Source organism: Arachis duranensis, chromosome 4 (genome assembly GCF_000817695.3).
Source record: "Arachis duranensis cultivar V14167 chromosome 4, aradu.V14167.gnm2.J7QH, whole genome shotgun sequence".
Taxonomy (NCBI): Eukaryota; Viridiplantae; Streptophyta; class Magnoliopsida; order Fabales; family Fabaceae; genus Arachis; species Arachis duranensis.
In genome coordinates this window covers 110,272,265-110,292,497 of record NC_029775.3, presented here as the reverse complement: position 1 = coordinate 110,292,497, position 20,233 = coordinate 110,272,265, and the positions used below count along the sequence as shown (strand labels likewise).

Genomic DNA, 20,233 nt, shown 5'->3' with positions numbered 1-20,233 from the left:
AGTAACAAGTGCACAAGAAATAATGAGGAAGTCTTTCCAATTCAAAATGGTAGCTTACAGGGGAAAAGTACCAAACATGAATGTTGAGTAAAGTACAAGTTGCAGAATCAATAAATTCCACTATGAATGTTGAGCTATCAAAATTCAGAAGGATAACTAATATATATACAAATGGATCTGCTCATGCTTTTACAATAAAAGACATATAACAAGATTGTGTATTAAAAAGTTAAAAGAATAATGAAATCCTCAAACATGCACAAGCCTCCCTACAAATACTTCTAACCTCTGTCTACACGCACTACTCCGGATTCAATGGACTACCTCCAATATTGATTATTATTGAGTGAACATAATGGCATACTATAATTTCCAACAGTAATCTAAATTAGATATACCTGCAGCGTGGTGCTGTATGCTTTCCATAGCCGAACATCATGTTGGAACAAGTCGAAAAGCACCTGTAAAATCTCATCAGAAGAATGCACTTGCCAACAAGTGAACCTTTGCTAAAATGGGAAAAGATGCCAAAACCATGTCTAAATGCCTCCCTTTACAAAAGGAAAAGCACAATGGGAGTGGAGAAATGCTATATGCATGTATACAATATTGCAATGCAAACCTCGGAACATCTTAATAGGGTAGCAAGGACAACTATCCATTCTTTGAATTTCATGTTAATTATATAACACCCTAAGAGAGAAAATTGCAGTGTATAAAGAAAAGGTAATAAACACAAAAACAGGAACAGATCTCACTTTGTTGCTTGCAGCACAATGAATGTGTATAGATGGAACTGTTTGAGCTGTTAAACAAAATGTGAATTTAAAAACGAAAAAAAAAAGAATAATTAATCTTCTAACATACATATATGCACCTGCCATCACCACCTAAACGAGTTTCTGTTGTGTGCAATGTGCATAATCAAATACAGAGGAAAAGTCCTCATAGCACAAATGTATTCATGTGGACCAGGGTGAAGTCCTATCAAGCATTGGAAAGTAATGTGTCACACTTTCTTTCATTCATCGTCGACATTTACAACAGATGAAAGTACTACTTTCTATTCCAACAAATCTTGATATTCAGCAATGCTGGGTGAATCTGTATCCGCACTGAACAGGTAACAGAAATCAATCACACATTATTGTTCATAAGTAACTACGTATGCTATATGCATACATACTGCCATTATAATCCGGGGTAAATTTTTTCCTACTTACATCATTGAATAGCCATTTAAGTATATGGACAAACTAAGCCGCTACATGGATTCATGGATTAATTAACAAGCAACAAATTAGATAACATGCGTATCTTGTTCCAAAACCTTAGGGCAACAAGTTTATGGATCCTTTTATTAAATACTCAATTCTTGATTGACGGGAGATTTTTTACCACTTAAACTTGAATCCCAACAGAATCTAACTATAAAGTATAAACAGAATATATTTATCGACTCATAGATCCCACTAATCTTATGTTATTAGTTTCAGTGACAGGATGCTATAAACCATCCTGACTAGGATGGATTGAAAACCAAAGGATCAAAATGATTACTCACATTTGAGGATAAGATGATGGATCAAAATGCTATCAAGTTATACAGTCATTTTTAGTGGAATATCAGGATTTACACATCCTTTTAAGGAAAGAGACAGCATATTAAAGGCTTATCAAGTAAGAACTTTAAAGAATGTGTGATTAAAAATTAGCTGTTCATCAAACATGAGTAATCAAAGTTCTAATGAGGTACATCAAAGACATAGCCCACAGAACTAGTTAACATAGAGGTTATTCTTTATTAATAATTGCATATCAAAGCAACTGGAAACTTGCAAGAATGGTGATGAGTTTGGAAAACTCTAAATTAATATTTGTGATGACTAAACATTATTAATATGATAAATTGCAAAATTAATTTTGGATTTAATGTTGATTAAATTAATTTTGTAATGCAGGTTTATTTGGGCCGAAAATTAAAATAATTTGATGCAAGCCCAAATTAAAACCAACAATCAGCCTTGTTACGTGTTTTCTATTATGTGGCTGAATTGTTGCATTAAAAGGGCCAAGCTCAATGTTGTTGTAACTTAGTCCATATTTGATTTTGATGAAAGCTTCCTATGCTTGATCCAAATTCATCACGAAAGCAAATGTTACAAGTTGGGCCAAGAATAAGTATTATTGCAACCAAGCCCAACATTAATGAAAGTTTCCATGCTTTATCCGAATCCATGAAGCAAAGCCTCCATGCTTCCAACGGATTCCATTTCACTCTTTGGAAGGATTTGAAATTTAATTAACTAGCATGGGGAACATGAGAGAGAACTTGACTTTGATTTGATGGGAATCATTATGATTAGTGCTGCACGCCACCCAGGGAAGTAAAAGCAAGCTATCTTCAATTAATTTGTTTAATCACTTTGAATTGCTTTTCTTCACATTCTCTCTTCTCTCTCATCTCTTTCCTTCTCTCTTCGGTTATTACACAGGAAACAATGGCTTCCATGAAAGCAAAATGGAGCTACCGAAGCAAGGGAAGAACAAGCTACAAGTCCATCACAATGATGGCAAGAAAACATAAAAAATTAAAAATGAGCTGTGACTGAGATTTTCACCAAGAATGGTAAGATTTGGTGAGGAAATCTCGAGCTCTTCATGCTCAAAAAGGAAGAAGAAGATTCGGCCAGCAAAGTGAGATTCTTGGAGGCATGGCTTGTCTTTGATTCTGCTCAACCACTACAGGAAGTAGCTAGAGTGGCGAAGTGATGGAAGAGGCAGAGATTGAAGCAGATGAAGTCATCATCATCATGAAGCATCAAGGGCCAGAAATCCATCTTGGAGAGGAAGCCAAGGATGGAGTGCCCGGATTGATGAAGAGTGATGATCAAGGTAGGACTAGAGGTAATTGCATGTTGGGTTTTGCATGGTTATCTCTTCTCTCTCTATGTGGCCGAACCGGTTCTGTTTTCTTGGAGAAGAAGTTAAGCTTGGTTTGATTTTTGGTTTCAACTATGGAGGCTTCACTCCTGTATAAAAGGGGTGAACAGCCATGGCTTGAAGCAAGGAGTTAGAAGTAAGCAGTGAGAGTGCAAGGCACAGAAGTCTCAGAGCTACCTAAGCTTACAAATTTTCTTCTCCTTCAATGTATTCTGTTTAGTATTTTTCTGTTTAACTTTGTCATGTCTTGAGTCTCATGGAAAAAGGCAAACAGTGAGGTTTGTATGAAAAAGCCATAGAGCGGAAAAAGGCAGAGAGTGCAAAATTAAAAGAAAAAGCCATAGATGTCCTTAGAGTTCCTTTGTTCATCTATGTTGTGTTTCATGATTCTGTGGGAATCCCCTTGTAAGTTGGGTTAGCACTTTACAGTTTGTAATCTGGTTGATTATAGTAAAATTCCATCATTGTTGTGATGGAGACTGGATGTAGGCTGCACTGCACTTAGCAGCTGAACCAGGATATATCTGGGTGTAATTTTTTCTCTCTCCTACTCCAATTCTGTTTTCTACTGCACAGGAGCAAAAACCAAAATGTCTCGTGCCAAGTGACGAGACAAAATGAAAAAGTCTCGTGACTAGGGACGAGCTAAAAACAGAAAAGTCTCCTCTAATTCCAGCAAGTATAATCAACCAAAAAAAGGGGGCTAAGATTCAACCCCCCCTTCTCTTAGCCACTGAAACCATCAATTGGTATCAGAGCTTGGTCTCAAAGAGATCAAGCTTTGCAGCTTGGAGAAAAGATCCAGATGGTAGAGAACAGTGGCACAAACCTGGTCTCCTACAATCTTACTGAAGGACAGTCAAGCAACAGACCTCCTCTTTTCAATGGGAAAAACTATACCTATTGGAAGGAGAAAATGAAGATCTTTATGCAAGCAGTAGACTACAGACTATGGAAGATCATTCTAGAAGGCCCTCAATTTCCAACTGACACAAGTGCTGATGGAGTAATCACTCTGAAACCAGAAGCAAGATGGACTGAAGAAGATAGAAAGAAAGTGGAGTTAAATTCCAAAGCTGTCAATCTTCTCAACTGTGCTATCAGCTTCGAGGAGTACCGACGGGTATCACGTTGCACAACAGCAAAGGAAATCTGGGACAAACTACAAATCACCCATGAAGGAACCACTATTGTAAAGAAGACTCGAACAGACATGTTGAACAGAGAATACGAGATGTTTGCAATGAAGGAAGGAGAATCCATCAATGAACTGTTTGAAAGATTCAACATCATTGTTGTTGGCTTAGATGCTCTGGAAATAGTATATTCTGATTATGTGCTAGTGAGAAGAGTGTTGAGATGTCTTACAAAAGAGTGGGAAACAAAAGCACTAATTATTTCTGAGAGCAGTAACCTTGATTCCATGACACTTGATGATTTGAGAGGAAACTTTCTTGCTTTTGAAAACACTTATTTAAAAAGAGAGTCAAAAAAGAAAGGAATTGCTTTTTCTTCTGTAACTAACCCTCTGGATGATGAATCCAGTGATAATACCTCTGAAAATGAGTTTGTTTTGTTTGCCAAAAAATTCAGGAAAATGATGAAGTTTAAATGAAAAGGCAGCAGCTCAAGAAAAATGAAGAAGGATCTTAGCAAGGTAACTTGCTATAATTGCAAAGAGGTTGGCCATTACAAATCTGATTGTCCCAAGTTAAAGAAGGAAGAAAATTCAAAGAAAAGAAAGAAGAAAGGTCTGATGGCATCATGGGAAGATCTAGAAAATGACTCAGATGATGATGATGAGAAAACCGAAACAAAATCACAACCATGTCTCATGGCAAATCACATAGATCAGGTAACCTCTCATAACTCTAACATTGAGGATCTTCATCTTATGATAGATCATCTTTCTGAAAAAGTAAGATGTTTCCTGCTTGAAAATCAAGAACTTGAACAGCAAATCACCATTCTTAAAGCTGAAAACAGTTTTCTAAAAGAGAAAGTAAGAGAGGCCGAAACTGCTTGTGATCTTGTTGAAGAAAATAAGCAGTTAAGAGCCCAAATTAGAAGCTGTAAAAGTGACCATTCTGTCCTTGCATATGTGGACTGTTTTAAAAGAAATGAAGAGTTGTTTAAAGAGGTTAAAAGACTTAAGGAAGACTTAGCCAAATTCACACAAAGTTCTGAAAATCTTAATCAAATTTTGGCTAGTCAAAAACCTCTTTATGATAAAGCTGGATTGGGGTTTTATAAATCTGAAAAATCTCTTTTGAGAACAAAGCTTCATCTTCTAATGACACAAGGTTTCAAGATCCCACCTATTTTGACAAAAAGGCAACTCCAAGATTTTGTAGGTTATGCAACCGAAGAGGTCATTTTCCTATTCAATGCTTTTTTGGTGAAAGAATGATTGGTGATAAAATCTACAAAATTATTTTTTATTACAATGATTTGGGACATAGGAGATGGTTTAACGTGAAAAGATCCAAGAAAATTTGGATACCTAAGGTTACTTGAGCTCATGTTTGTAGGTATGCCTAGCATCCAAGAGGAAGGAAAATATGTGGTACATGGACAGCGGATGCTCTAGGCACATGACTGGAAAGACAACCTTCTTCATAAAGCTTGATGAATATGATGGAGGACTTGTCACTTTTGGAGATGATGGCAAAGGAAAGATAGTGGCTGTTGGTAAAGTTGGTAAAAGTTTCTCTTCTTGTATAAATGATGTTCTTCTTGTAAATGGTTTAAAACATAATTTACTTAGTGTTAGTCAATTGTGTGACTTAGGATTTGAAGTTATTTTCAGAAAATTTGTATGTTTAGTTGTGTGTGAGAAAACTGGGGATATTTTGTTTGAAGCCAAGAGATGCAATAATGTGTATGGATTAACTCTTGAGGACTTAAAAGAACAAAATGTAACATGTTTTACTTCTTTTGAATCTGAAAAATGGCTATGGCATAGAAAGTTGGGTCATGCTAGCATGTACCAAATTTCTAAGCTAGTAAAGAAAAATTTGGTTAGAGGAATCCCCAAGATCAAATTTGACAAGGACCTTACTTGTGATGCTTGTCAATTAGGCAAACAAGTCAAGTCCTCTTTTAAACCAAAAGATGGAATCTCAACCAAAAGGCCATTGGAAATGTTACATATTGATTTTTTTGGACCAACAAGAACTCAAAGCTTAGGAGGTAGACACTATGGTTTAGTAGTGGTGGATAATTACTCTAGATTTGGTTGGGTACTTTTTCTTGCTCACAAAAATGATGCTTTTCATGCCTTCTCAACTCTTTGTAAGCAAATTCAAAATGAAAAGGATTTAAAAGTGGCTCATTTGAGAAGTGATCACGAAAAAGAATTTGAAAACATAGATTTTGAAAAATTCTGTGATGATTTAGGAATTACTCATAATTTTTCATGTCCTAGAACACCTCAACAAAATGGGGTTGTTGAAAGAAGGAATAGAAGCCTTCAAGAGATGACTAGGGCTATGTTATGTGAGAATGAGGTTCCTAAATTTCTATGGGCTGAAGCTGTAAATACAGCATGCTATATTTTGAATAGAACAATAATTAGAAAAGGGTTGAAAAGAACACCTTATGAACTATGGAAAGGAACCCCTCCAAATCTTAAGTACTTCCATATTTTTGGATGCAAATGTTTTGTTCTTAATAACAAAGAAAATCTTGGCAAGTTTGATCCAAAATCTTATGAAGGAATGTTTGTTGGATACTCCACCACTAGTAAGGCCTATAGGATTTATCTCAAAGAACATAGGATAATAGAGGAATCCATACATGTTACTTTTTGTGACTCTAACTTAATTCCCAGTACTGTGATAGATAATGATTCAGATTGTGAAGAAGCTGGACCATGCAAAGAGAATCCCAAGTCTGCCCAAGTTGAAGAATCTGCCAGTCAGGATTTGTCTCGTCAAATTGGAGGAGACAATTCCATTTTATCTCCTGAGCCGGAACGAGAAACTGAAACAGTGAGATCAACAGAAGCTCATCAAAGCTCTACATCACAAAGAAAGCCCAGAGAATGGAAGTCTATGAGGGGTTATCCTCATAACTTCATCATTGGTGATCCCTCACAAGGAGTGACAACTAGATCCTCAACCAAAAGACAATCCGAATCAAACAACTTGGCACTCTTGTCACAATTGGAGCCCAACAATATCAAACAAGCCCTTGAAGATCCATCATGGGTTAAAGCCATGTAAGAGGAGCTTGCCCAATTTGACAAGAATGAGGTTTGGACCTTAGTACCTCATCCGGATGGTAAGAAAGTTACGGGTACTAAGTGGGTGTTTAAAAATAAACTTGATGAGGATGGACAAGTTGTTCGTAACAAGGCTAGATTAGTGGCCCAAGGTTACGATCAAGAAGAGGGAATAGATTTTGATGAGTCTTTTGCTCCGGTAGCTAGAATGGAAGCAATTAGGTTGCTTCTTGCCTATGCCGCCCATAAAGGTTTCAAAATATTTCAAATGGATGTAAAATGTGCTTTCCTTAATGGCTTTATTGATAGAGAAGTGTATGTGGCTCAACCCCCCGGTTTTGAACATAAAGAATTTCCAAATCATGTTTTTAAATTAACTAAGGCTCTTTATGGTCTTAGACAAGCTCCAAGAGCTTGGTATGAAAGGCTTAGTGCCTTCTTGTTGGAAAATCATTTTCAAAGGGGAACCACCAACACTACTTTGTTCATTAAAGTTTCTAATGATGACATCCTTCTTGTTCAAGTTTATGTGGATGATATTGTGTTTGGATCAGCCAATGAGTCCTTGTGTGAAGAGTTTGGAAAAACTCATGACTAGTGAGTTTGAAATGAGTTTAATGGGAGAGCTAACTTTCTTTCTTGGCCTCCAAATTAAACAAACTCCTAGTGGCACTTTTATTCACCAAGGCAAGTATGCAAAAGAATTAATAAAGAAATTTGGCTTAGAAAATTCCAAACCAATGGGAACACCAATGCATCCTAACACTAAACTTGAAAAGGATGATAATGGCCAAGATGTGGATGAAACACGGTATAGAGGAATGATCGGTTCACTAATGTATCTTACTTCCTCTAGACCGGATATTATTCAAAGTGTGGGTGTATGTTCACATTTTCAATCTCACCCAAAGGAATCCCATCTCACGGCTGTTAAACGCATCATTAGATATATTAAGGGAACAAGTGAGTATGGCTTATGGTATCCTAAAACTAATGACTTTTGTGCAGTAGGGTTTTGTGATGCAGATTATGCGGGTGATAGAGTGGATAGACGAAGTACTTCCGGCATGTGTTGCTTCCTTGGAAGCTCACTCAACATGTGGTCAAGCAAGAAACAAGCCACAGTGGCTCTATCCACAGCTGAAGCTGAATATATATCCGCATCTGCTTGTTGTTCACAATTAATTTGGTTAAAAACACAATTGGAAGATTACAAATTAAAAATCAATAGTATACCCTTGTTTTGTGATAATATGAGTGCCATAAATATTTCAAAGAATCATGTTTTGCACTCAAGAACTATGCACATTGAAATTAAATATCATTTCATAAGAGAACATGTGCAAAAGGGTACTATTGATATTCAATTTGTGAAATCTGAAGAACAACTTGCTGATATTTTTACAAAACCCCTCTGTGAAGACAGATTCTATTTATTAAGAAAAAGCTTGGGAATTGTTGATTTAAGCTCTGTTGAAAATTTTTGAAATTTTGATTCTGTTCAATTTTATCTCATAGGTTTGGACGAGATAAAAATGCATGCATGATGGAGGAGCTATGATTAAGGGGGAGGCAACGCAGAAATAAATTTTATGGGCCCCACCTAACACTTTCTGAACCCATCATTACCGTTAAGTTGATTTCTCTTTCCTTGAAAAATAAAATCACAAAATCTCTTACTTGTCTTTTCAAATCTTGTTGGAAAAATCACATTGTCAAATCAAATCTTTCCTTCCAACTAATCCCTTGATTCAAGGAAACTTCTTTTTGAAACCTCCTTTGGTTAATAACCGTGTCATAATGGTCATTAACTTCTCCATTATCTCTCTTCAATCAACATTTAATGCCTTGTAACCTCCCTCCACTTACCATGTCTTCGGCCATCTCTTCATATTCCAACTCCATACACTCTTCTCACCATGAAAAAGAAAACCGCCCCCAGAAAAAGTGAACGCATTCTTCTCTCTCAAAAATCTCCTACTCCACAGACTCATACTCATATCCACATTCATTCAACCTCATCATCTTCTCCTTCACCACCGTCCAAACAAACAACCACCATGAGAAAGAAAGTAATTGCACACAAAAGTTCAGGCCGAGGAAAGAACAAGCAACCTGTAGTTGAAGAAGAAGAAGAGGAATCAACTTCTCTCCTATGTTTGAAGCACTGAAATGGACCCCATTGGTTCATATTCAGAAACTGGTTTACCCGGGGCTGGTCCGGGAATTCTATGCAAACATGCGCTTGATTGATGGCTCAATCCACTCTTATGTCAAGCGAGTCTACATGACTCTCACTCCTCAAACCATAAGCGCTGCTCTTGGATATGAAGATGAAAGACCGAAAGTGTACATGACTGACAAATGGGATGATCAAGTTAGAGTCTCACAACAAACGGTTTTGCAACAAATCTGTGCAAACCCTTCTGGATTAGATGGATTAATCCCAACCCATCGAGCACTTGGTCCCGAGAACTCAGTCTTACACCGCATTATCACCCACATTCTCACTCCACAAAGTGGTTCTCATCATAGAGTAACAGTTTCTGACTCTATTATTTTATTTGCTCTTATTACCTCTTCTCCAATCTCATTTGCTTATATTATGATACGTCATATGTGGGAGGCAGATAAAAGCACAAAAAAGGCTAATCTTCCTTATGGAATGTTTCTTACATGTATCTTTGAGTATTTTAAGGTTGATTTGTCTAATGAAATGGTTGAGAACAAGGTATCAATGATTAAAGGAGGAGGAGGAGCTTCGAGCAAGAAAGGGAAGCGCACCATGCCCTCTGACCCATCACTCAGCGATCTTGAGAGTCGCCCCCCTGAACCATCCAATGTGACTGCATCAATTAGGGAAGTTCTCAATGAATTTCGCAACATGTCACAATTGATGTTCAAATCCCACAAGGCTGCCTGGAAATTGGCGTATGAAAATGAGAAGGCTTGGAAAAAATGTCATGAAAGGGTTGGCTTCATGATCCAAAGCTTTGAGGAAGAAATGGGAACAAGGGAAAATGAAGAAGATTCTAGTTCTGAATTCAATCTTTCTGATGATTGATGACTGTTTCTTTAACTGTTATTTGATATTGGCTCCATTAGGCTCAATCTTTTTTTGTAGAAGCATGACTTGATACTCACTGCTTTCTGATACTTTGATACACTCTTACTACTTTATTATGAATATTTTGTTATGTAGTAAGTATTTTGTGCAGGTGCCCCTTGATGACAAAAGGGGGAGAAAAATAAAAAAATTGAAACAGAAACAGGGGAAGGAGAAATTCAAAACAGGGGATGAAATTTTCAAATGAAAATTCATGATCACCCTTGTTTACTGCTGCTGGAAATGCATGTTGAATTTGCATTTGTTTATTGCTGCTGAATGCCTTTGGCATTTGATTATGATATGCATTTGATGATATAAAATGTTTGATTATTGATATGCATATTCTGAACTATCTTGGTAAAATATGTTTATATCTTATTTACCTTGATAAACTGAAATTATTTTTGGCAGTTTATTAAACTGTGATATTTAACTGCCACATTTTGATTATGTGTGACTCAAAAATATTTTCCTTACTTGAATAATATGGCTCTGATATTTTGGAAAATATTTTGAACAACATTGTTTTTGTGATCAGTTGTTGTGTGAATAGATTGAGCAGAAAATCAATTATGATAACAAATGAGTTTTGATTATCACCAAACTCTGCTCATAAATCAAGCATTCAACATTTTCAAAATAAATATGTTGAATAACATTGTTACTTGAAGCTTGATTAAATTGTTATAGGTTAGTGCTTCCCTTGATAAAAATGGCATATATTGAGGGGGAGCTATGTGACAATTTGAAAGGGGGAGAAATTCAAATTCAAAGGGAGTATTTCTTTACTCAATCTTTAAATTTCTTTCCATTTCAATTTTAATAATGTTTGTCATCAAGGGGGAGATTGATGAGTTTGGAAAACTCTAAATTAATATTTGTGATGACTAAACATTATTAATATGATAAATTGCAAAATTAATTTTGGATTTAATGTTGATTAAATTAATTTTATAATGCAGGTTTATTTGGGCCGAAAATTAAAATAATTTGATGCAAGCCCAAATTAAAACCAACAATCAGCCTTGTTACGTGTTTTCTATTATGTAGCTGAATTGTTGCATTAAAAGGGCCAAGCTCAATGTTGTTGTAACTTAGTCCATATTTGATTTTGATGAAAGCTTCCTATGCTTGATCCAAATCCATCAGGAAAGCAAATGTTACAAGTTGGGCCAAGAATAAACATTATTGCAACCAAGCCCAACATTAATGAAAGTTTCCATGCTTTATCCGAATCCATGAAGCAAAGCCTCAATGCTTCCAACGGATTCCATTTCACTCTTTGGAAGGATTTGAAATTTAATTAACTAGCATGGGGAACATGAGAGAGAACTTGACTTTGATTTGATGGGAATCATTATGATTAGTGCTGCACGCCACCCAGGGAAGTAAAAGCAAGCTATCTTCAATTAATTTGTTTAATCACTTTGAATTGCTTTTCTTCACATTCTCTCTTCTCTCTCATCTCTTTCCTTCTCTCTTCGGTTATTACACAGGAAACAATGGCTTCCATGAAAGCAAAATGGAGCTACCGAAGCAAGGGAAGAACAAGCTACAAGTCCATCACAATGATGGCAAGAAAACATAAAAAATTCAAAATGAGCTGTGACTGAGATTTTCACCAAGAATGGTAAGATTTGGTGAGGAAATCTCGAGCTCTTCATGCTCAAAAAGGAAGAAGAAGATTCGGCCAGCAAAGTGAGATTCTTGGAGGCATGACTTGTCTTTGATTCTGCTCAACCACCACAGGAAGTAGCTAGAGTGGCGAAGTGATGGAAGAGGCAGAGATTGAAGCAGATGAAGTCATCATCATCATGAAGCATCAAGGGCCAGAAATCCATCTTGGAGAGCAAGCCAAGGATGGAGAGCTCGGATTGATGAAGAGTGATGATCAAGAAAGGATTAGAGGTAATTGCATGTTGGGTTTTGCATGGTTATCTCTTCTCTCTCTATGTGGCCGAACCGGTTCTGTTTTCTTGGAGAAGAAGTTAAGCTTGGTTTGATTTTTGGTTTCAACTATGGAGGCTTCACTCCTCTATAAAAGGGGTGAACAGCCATGACTTGAAGCAAGGAGTTAGAAGTAAGCAGTGAGAGTGCAAGGCACAGAAGTCTCAGAGCTACCTAAGCTTACAGCTTTTCTTCTCCTTTAATGTATTCTGTTTAGTATTTTTCTGTTTAATTTTGTCATGTCTTGAGTCTCATGGAAAAAGGCAAACAGTGAGGTTTGTATGAAAAAGCCATAGAGCGGAAAAAGGCAGAGAGTGCAAAATTAAAAGAAAAAGCCATAGATGTCCTTAGAGTTCCTTTGTTCATCTATGTTGTGTTTCATGATTCTGTGGGAATCCCCTTGTAAGTTGGGTTAGCACTTTACAGTTTGTAATCTGGTTGATTATAGTGAAATTCCATCATTGTTGTGATGGAGACTGGATGTAGGCTGCACTGCACTTAGCAGCTGAACCAGGATATATCTGGGTGTAATTTTCTCTCTCTCCTACTCCAATTCTGTTTTCTACTGCATAGGAGCAAAAACCAAAATGTCTCGTGCCAAGTGACGAGACAAAATGAAAAAGTCTCGTGACTAGGGACGAGCTAAAAACAGAAAAGTCTCCTCTAAGTCCAGCAAGTATAATCAACCAAAAAAAGGGGACTAAGATTCAACTCCCCCTTCTCTTAGCCACTGAAACCATCAATTGGCAACTAAGTTGACATTGGTACTCACCATGGTCTGCAGATTTTCTCCTTCACTCTGTAATGAATCTGAATCTGTCACATTATGCTTGCCAATCTCACTCTATGCTGCAGCAACGAAAAAAAAAATTCAAACATTGTCAATCTCAAGCACCATCTTCCTGAAACCCTCCAACCCAATAAAAGAATCGCTATAACCTCATTGCAACGATTTACACATGAAACCAAGATTAAATTTTTTTCGAAGGAAATTCAATAAAAAGAAAAACAAAATTAGAAAAGCCATCACACGTGAACTCAAATACAACCTCCAAATGCTCAATTCATATTCTTCCTCATCCCCCTTTTTCTTATATCCAGAATTTGAAACACGCAATTCAACACAGGTGCACATTCCCCAGTAATCACAGAATACAAATTCTCCTCTATCAGAACCCAACATATTTTTTACAAAAGTTGAAAGAAAAAGAATTACAAACTAAATAACAAACTTCAAATGCCCATATTTATACAAACTGAATTGATCTTGGGCTTGAATAATTTCAACTAAATGAAGCCAAGCGAGATAGATCCATAAAAAATAGAATCAATTACCTGATTTTTGAGGGCTAACTGAAGCAACATGAAAAGTGAAAGGAGAGCTTCAGTAGATATAATTCTCCATCAAAAACAAATGCCCGAATGTCATAAGCACAAGAACCTGTCTGCATTTGTGACACCCCCTAAAGAACAACCAATATCATCCCCAAATATATGTATATTCCCTTTGCTTGTTCTGATTGTGCCCAAGATTTACATTCCTTTCTGGGGTTCACATGGCAGTTGGATGGATGCAATGAGCTCTGTCAAAAGCTTCGAATCTGGGGAACCATTTAGCTGAAGAGATCTAAATTTTGCAATCATACGAGTAATAAATTGAGAAAGCTGTGTCATGAGCTATGAGAACCAAGTGCTGCGGGAATGAAAAGCGAAGAGAGGAGGTGAGGGTTCTTTTGCGAGATGCCAAACTGCTTGAAATGTTGAATGTCTTGCTTGCACACCCAACGTGCTCCAGATCTTTTTACTCGGATTAGATCATAATCACTGGGAAATTGCAGTTGGAAGCGATTGTCTTGGCATAACATGTTACTAAAATAGTAACCATTCACGCAGACAATGCACAAAGTCTCAGAATGGCGGTCAGAAACCACATCAAATACACTCTTGTTTATGAATTCTTTACCATTGCAGATCACCGATGGCTGTTCCGGCAAGTACATGACACCTTGTAATAGGAAACAGAGAGCAAGTGCGATGGTTTCAGTTGAAGGGCAATTATGAGGGAATGAGACTGATATTCCGTTATCTTCTTCCTGATCCTCAAACCATGCTGGCATTTCCTTCCCACTGATCCACATTTGCAAGAGGTCTTCACGATCTTGGCTAGCTGATTCTGCAAAGACACAACAAGCTTTTGATATAGCATCATTTACAGTGGATGTAACCAGTGATTCACAGCCCTGTGCCTGTAATTCTCTTAGACTTGATGGAAGCTCTGGCAAAACCTCCAAATTATAGCAATTACATAGATCCAGACGTGTAAGTCTGGGAAGTGCATGGATACATATTGGAACTCTTAAAAAACCATTGTTCTCTAAATCCAAATCCGTCAACGACGTTAAGTGGCCAAGATCATAGTAAAGGGTCGACACTTCTCTAGATATGCTAAACCCTCCATGTAATTTTAGGCTACTCAAAGAGGTCAGGCGAGAGAGAGAACACAAAAATCCAACAACATTTGGGCTGTCATAATCATCCCAAACTTCGAGGGACTCTAACCCATGAGTGGTGTATGGAACACAACTAAGCTCCACGAATCTTCTCAACTTCAACTTCTTTAGGCCAACGAAACATCCAAGTGGGATGGGAAGACTAGTAAGCTTGTGACACCCAGTTAATTCCAACTCAGACACGCCAGCCAACTTTCCAAGCGTTGGGGGTAGCTCTTCTATACCTGAAAATCTTAGAATAAGAACGGATAACTGTTTCATGCATTCCCCAAATTCTGGCAGTCTTCTTAAACTACTGCACTCATATAGATCTAGTTTCTCGAGTGAACTCATCTCCAATTTATCTCCAAGTGTTTCAAGACGAATACATTTACCTAAATTCAATTCAACAAGTCTCTTGTGGTGTGCAAGAGATGGATTAATATAATTCAGCTCCTCACATCCATGAAGATTAAGTGTTTTAACATTGGGAGCCCCAGAAAGATCTGGCGTTTGCTTCAGCTTCTTACAGCAGTACAGATTCAAGTGTTCTAACTTTTTCAGAACCTGAAAACACAAAAGAAATATCACATGGTTACTATTTTTGCTGGAAATGCTATTGTAATAAAATTTGATAGAACTATCGATGAAAATGTCTACCTTCTTTCCATTCCATAACTCTACAATTCTGCCATGAGATAAATCAATTTCAACAAGTTCATAGCATTGATCTGTAAAGGGTAGAGTTTTCATTGGACAACATTCCCAGTGCAAAACCTTTAATGTACAAGGAATATCACAGAGAATGGGAGCCTTCACGCCATCTAAAATGAGAAGTTTTAGCTGGCATATATTTGAGAAAGATAAATCTCTCCAATTTTCTTTAATCTCCCTATACTCTCTCTCACCCTCTTCTGTGTCCCAATACACCTTACGTACGATGCTATGAGTTGCTCCAGTTTCCTACAAATACACATAAATAAATAAACAATTAAAAAAACCAAGGAAAAAACTATACTGATTGAGATAACCATAAAAGCAAAAATAAGATTTTAGTTACTTAGATAAAATTTTAAATACATTGTCAAATTCTTATTTTAATTCTATGCATCCTATAGTTGAGAAAAAACGACGCATACCTTCTTTTGAGTAAGTACAAAATCAACATCCTCATAACACCACAACCTGCTTCGCTTACTAGCATCATCTGGAGATTCTTGATTTACAATAAGTTTGCCCATTTCTTCAATCAGATCATGCATTCTGAGAGTATCCTTCCCGTACTTATCCTGCTCTATTGTGACCAATGATCTATTAATCAAAATATCAATACCAATTTCAGCATCATGACCACATCCTTTCAATATCTTTGTTACATAATCTTTCCCACGTCCTTTAAAGAAACAAGCAATATCCAGAAAAATATTCTTTTCCATTGAATCTAAGCCATCATAGCTTATTTTTAATACATCAATAATTTCAGAATGTGAAGACTTCTTTATTTTTAAAATAGCACTATGCCATACCACAATAGGTCTACCATGAAGATAGGAACCCAATACTTTAAGTGCCAATGGAAGACCACCACTGTACTTGACCACTTTGTCAGACAAATCTAAAAACGCTTCTGTAGGGTCTGGCTGTTTAAAGGCTTTCAGACAAAAGAGGTTAAAGGCTTCACTTTTCACTAATCCTTCAACCTTATAAGTTTCATGCACCTCTGGTCCCTTTAGCACCTCTAAGTCTCTAGTTGTAATTATTATTCTGCTTCCAGGACCAAACCAATCTTTCTCCCCAGCCAAATCTTCTAATTGTTTTTCATGATTTACATCATCAAGAACAAGAAGTACCTTTCTGAGACATAAAGAGTTTTGAATTATTGTCCTCCCGTCATACTTGTTATAAACAGCATATGAACTTATATTCATTTGATCAAGCAGCTGCTTTTGAATGTGGACAGTATCTTTTTTCTCACAATGCTCCCTTGCATCGGCAAGAAAGCAACTAACTTCAAATCTACTTCGAATGGTTTCAAAGACAGCTCTAGCAATAGTCGTTTTACCTATGCCTCCCATTCCCCATATAACCATATAGCGAACATCATTCAACCCAAGACCTATGAGATTAATCACTCCTTCGACTCTTGAATCAATTCCTACAAGATTCTTCATTGAAGGGGGCAACTTCGGAATCAATATTTCATGGATATGTTGAGCAATTTTTTCCACAAGTACTGCCTCATCTCTATTCAGGGAAAAATAATTTCTTTGTAAGTCTAGCAAGACAAAAGAAAAATAAAGCAAAACAACTAATTTTATTAAAATAAATTAAAAAATTATTGGAGAAAGAAAAACTATACAAAAGAGAACAAGGCAATTTAATAAAAAAAAAAGTCTCTTTTTTTCCCACGAACTAGAAAACTGCGGATCACGTACAGATCACACCAATACAATTACTTAGATTAGAAGTAATACATCTACACACAAAATGACTCTATACTGCATTAGGTATGAAGTGGAGCATTGCTGCATTAGCATCAAGTCAAAAGGGTTTATAAAGGACGATCTTTCAGTTAGTTGACTGACATTTCAATTTGTTGTGTAAGCTACGGTAGTCTTTCAATTTATCACATGTAAAATTAATGTGTTATTTAGATCAAATAATTAAAATAATTCTTTAAATTTTTCTATTATTTTAATTTGACATTGATTATATTTTAATTTTTTCTTAGTTCTGCCAAACTTTTCCACTTTTCCATTTTGGATGAATTTGATCTTGATCAAACTGGTACTCTATTAAAGTAGTCTCCCTAATACCTAATATGAATTATATTAGTACTTGACCTATAGATTTTGTCTTCAAACAATTGTTAATTAATAAGTGATTAATTGGCATATCCAAATTATCTAATAATCTTATAATCTGATTGTAAAGTTTTGAATCAAGAGGAAGTATGAATGAGAGGATGACGTTCTGATAGTTAGATTAGAACTTAGAACACAACGACTTCAATTTAAAGTTTGAAGAGACTAATTTGATTAGCTAGTGAAATTTGACGAACCATTTTGCCGATTGACTTATTCTATCTGTATCAATTTTTGTTCATCGAAATATAAAAGAGATAAATGCTCTAATTATTTTCTATCATAACTTTTTTTTTTTTTGAAAAAATTTTATATTCATTGTGAAAGAAGAAGAGTAATTCTTCTTATCGTTATATTCTTGTAAATTTTTATAGTATACTATCATTGAGAAGTTAAAAAAAAAAGAATTAGAAAACAAATTATACCACACTGAACTCCACACTACTAATTTTCTTTTTTAAATAATTTTTCTAACAAATGGCATTTTAAGAATACTAACCAGGTGTCTAATAATATGTTATAAATATTGCGGTCTATTAGGTATAAAAAATATTTAAACTTTTAGTATTAGAAAATAAAATAACTTAAGTTAATAAAATAAATAAATTTCATATTAAGATGTTAATTGAGTATAGTAATAATATATGAATAAACTAAAACAGATAATAAATTAATTATATTAATAAAATAATAATAGCAATAATAAAAGTTTAACTAACATATTTGCTAAAGACAATAATAAATTTACAAAAACATTATGTGTACAAAAAAAATCAAACACAATGTCAATTTATATATTTGTGAATAAATTAAATAGATATATTACTTCACAAAAATACTATATTTCAATATATATTTCATACAAATAATTTTTTTTACGTATACTTAACATATTTGATAACTTTAAATTATGACACAGGTTAACTAATCTATAATAATACTATTTTATTATTATAATCTAATAATAAAAGGTAGATCTAAAATTTAGTCTATACAATTTGTTAAAAATGAGATATGATCCCAATCTAATAGTACAAATTATTTTTAGTTTTGATTAGATTATGAATTTAAAAGTTTGAACGGTGTATAGCAGATAAATTGTAGTCATAACAAGCGTAAGTTAATGATTAGTTAGCTTACTGATTTTTGGAGGTCCATCCAGAATAATCAGCAACTTGTTTTAACGCTTCCCTCCATCTTTGAACCTTCTCACGGTCGTGTCTCTGTTCGTGCTTCTTGAAAGCTTCCTGAAAGGTCCCTATTTGGTGCCTTACAACAGAAGGTTCCACACTATAGAACACTGCTACCATATGTAGTCCCAGCTTGTTCTTGCAATCAAGGATCTTGCAGAGCTCATCCAAGCACCATGTGGATGAAGCGTAGTTTGGTGACAGAACTATGACTGCAAACATAGACTCTTCAATTGCTTTGAGGAGTTCATCTGAAATAACATTACCCTTGCGAAGATTGTTATCATCTCTGTAGGTTGTGATTCCCTTTCTGTTGAGGGCGTCATAGAGATGGCTAGTGAATCGTCCGCGAGCATCTTCACCCCTGAAACTCAAGAACACGTGATAGGTGCATGCTCTTGGCGGTGGTAGTGGAATTGAACCAGAAGAGGACCTGGATGCCATCTGTTAGAAGCTTCAAGAAGAATTGAATTCTATGTGCACAGAAGATCCAAGAGTTGTGTTTGGTTGAAGACTGATTCAGAGAGTTAACGAGATCACTTAAAAAAGTCGTATGCAAGAGAGAAAGGAAAGTGAGGTGGACGCTGCTCTGTGGGAAAAATGAAGCAGACAGGAAACATTATAAAGATTATTATTGCTAGACATAAAAAAATTGCATTATAAATCTCATCACTTTTGTGAATAAAGTCTCTAAATAATTTATAAATATAAGACATCTTTTATCTTATAAATTTTTAGAGTTAAATTAAATTGACTGAATCTCATTTTTAATAATGTAAAGAATAAACTACAATCATCACATACCTATCATATAATATAACGGTGTATGTTATAGTATTTAAAAATTATTGTTTAATTGTTTAAAAAAATCAAATAATTAATATTTAATTTAAAAATAGAGAAATTAAAATATTTAAAATTTATCATAAAAATAAATTAAACACCAAATAAAAAACACTATAAAATTGACTTATAATATAATACCGAATATACCAAAAAGTTTCTTTTTTTTCTTGTTTCCACAATTCAAGTTGTGAAAACTGAAGAGCAAAGGGAATTTCGTATAGGAAGTGCCTTCATCACTGCCAACAGAGAGCGCGTGGAAATTAATTTGGTTGGACAACAGATATAAGAGTATAGACCCCTTTATTTTTTCTTAGCAAGACATGATTTATTTTACACTTCCAGTTCTTTCTTTATTCACTAAAAAGTAAAAACTAATGACTCGAAGGTCGTGGAAGGATCTTGCAATCACTGAATAGAAGATAATTAGTGGTGGCAAGTTAATTATAAGTCTGTTATTTTAGAAATCAGTTAGGCGGTAAGTGCCGTGTATATACTCCGTAATGAATGAGAAAATCATACTCATTTCAACATGAGTCACCTTCTCTAAGCAAAGTGATTAATTCACATGAAATAACACTGTAAATGAGAAAGTCTTTCCAATTCAAAATGGATTCCGCTAA

The 20,233-nt window shown here is 35.5% G+C and overlaps 2 protein-coding genes across 2 annotated transcripts in view; both read right to left on the bottom strand.

Moving 5' to 3' along the window:
• The window catches only part of LOC107485868 (disease resistance protein RPV1), a 96,804-nt gene extending 77,442 nt beyond the window's left edge, over window positions 1-19,362 (bottom strand). Inside the window, 1 exon segment of the mRNA XM_052259908.1 lies at window positions 19,034-19,362. Within this exon segment, the coding sequence (XP_052115868.1) occupies window positions 19,034-19,211 (178 nt within the window). The 5' untranslated portion in view covers window positions 19,212-19,362.
• Window positions 165-20,233, bottom strand: part of LOC107485867 (uncharacterized) — a 46,137-nt gene continuing 26,068 nt past the window's right edge. The window contains exon 24 of the transcript XR_008008132.1: window positions 165-324. The gene's annotated coding sequence lies outside the window, so the exon portion shown is untranslated. The remainder of the gene's footprint in view (window positions 325-20,233) is intronic.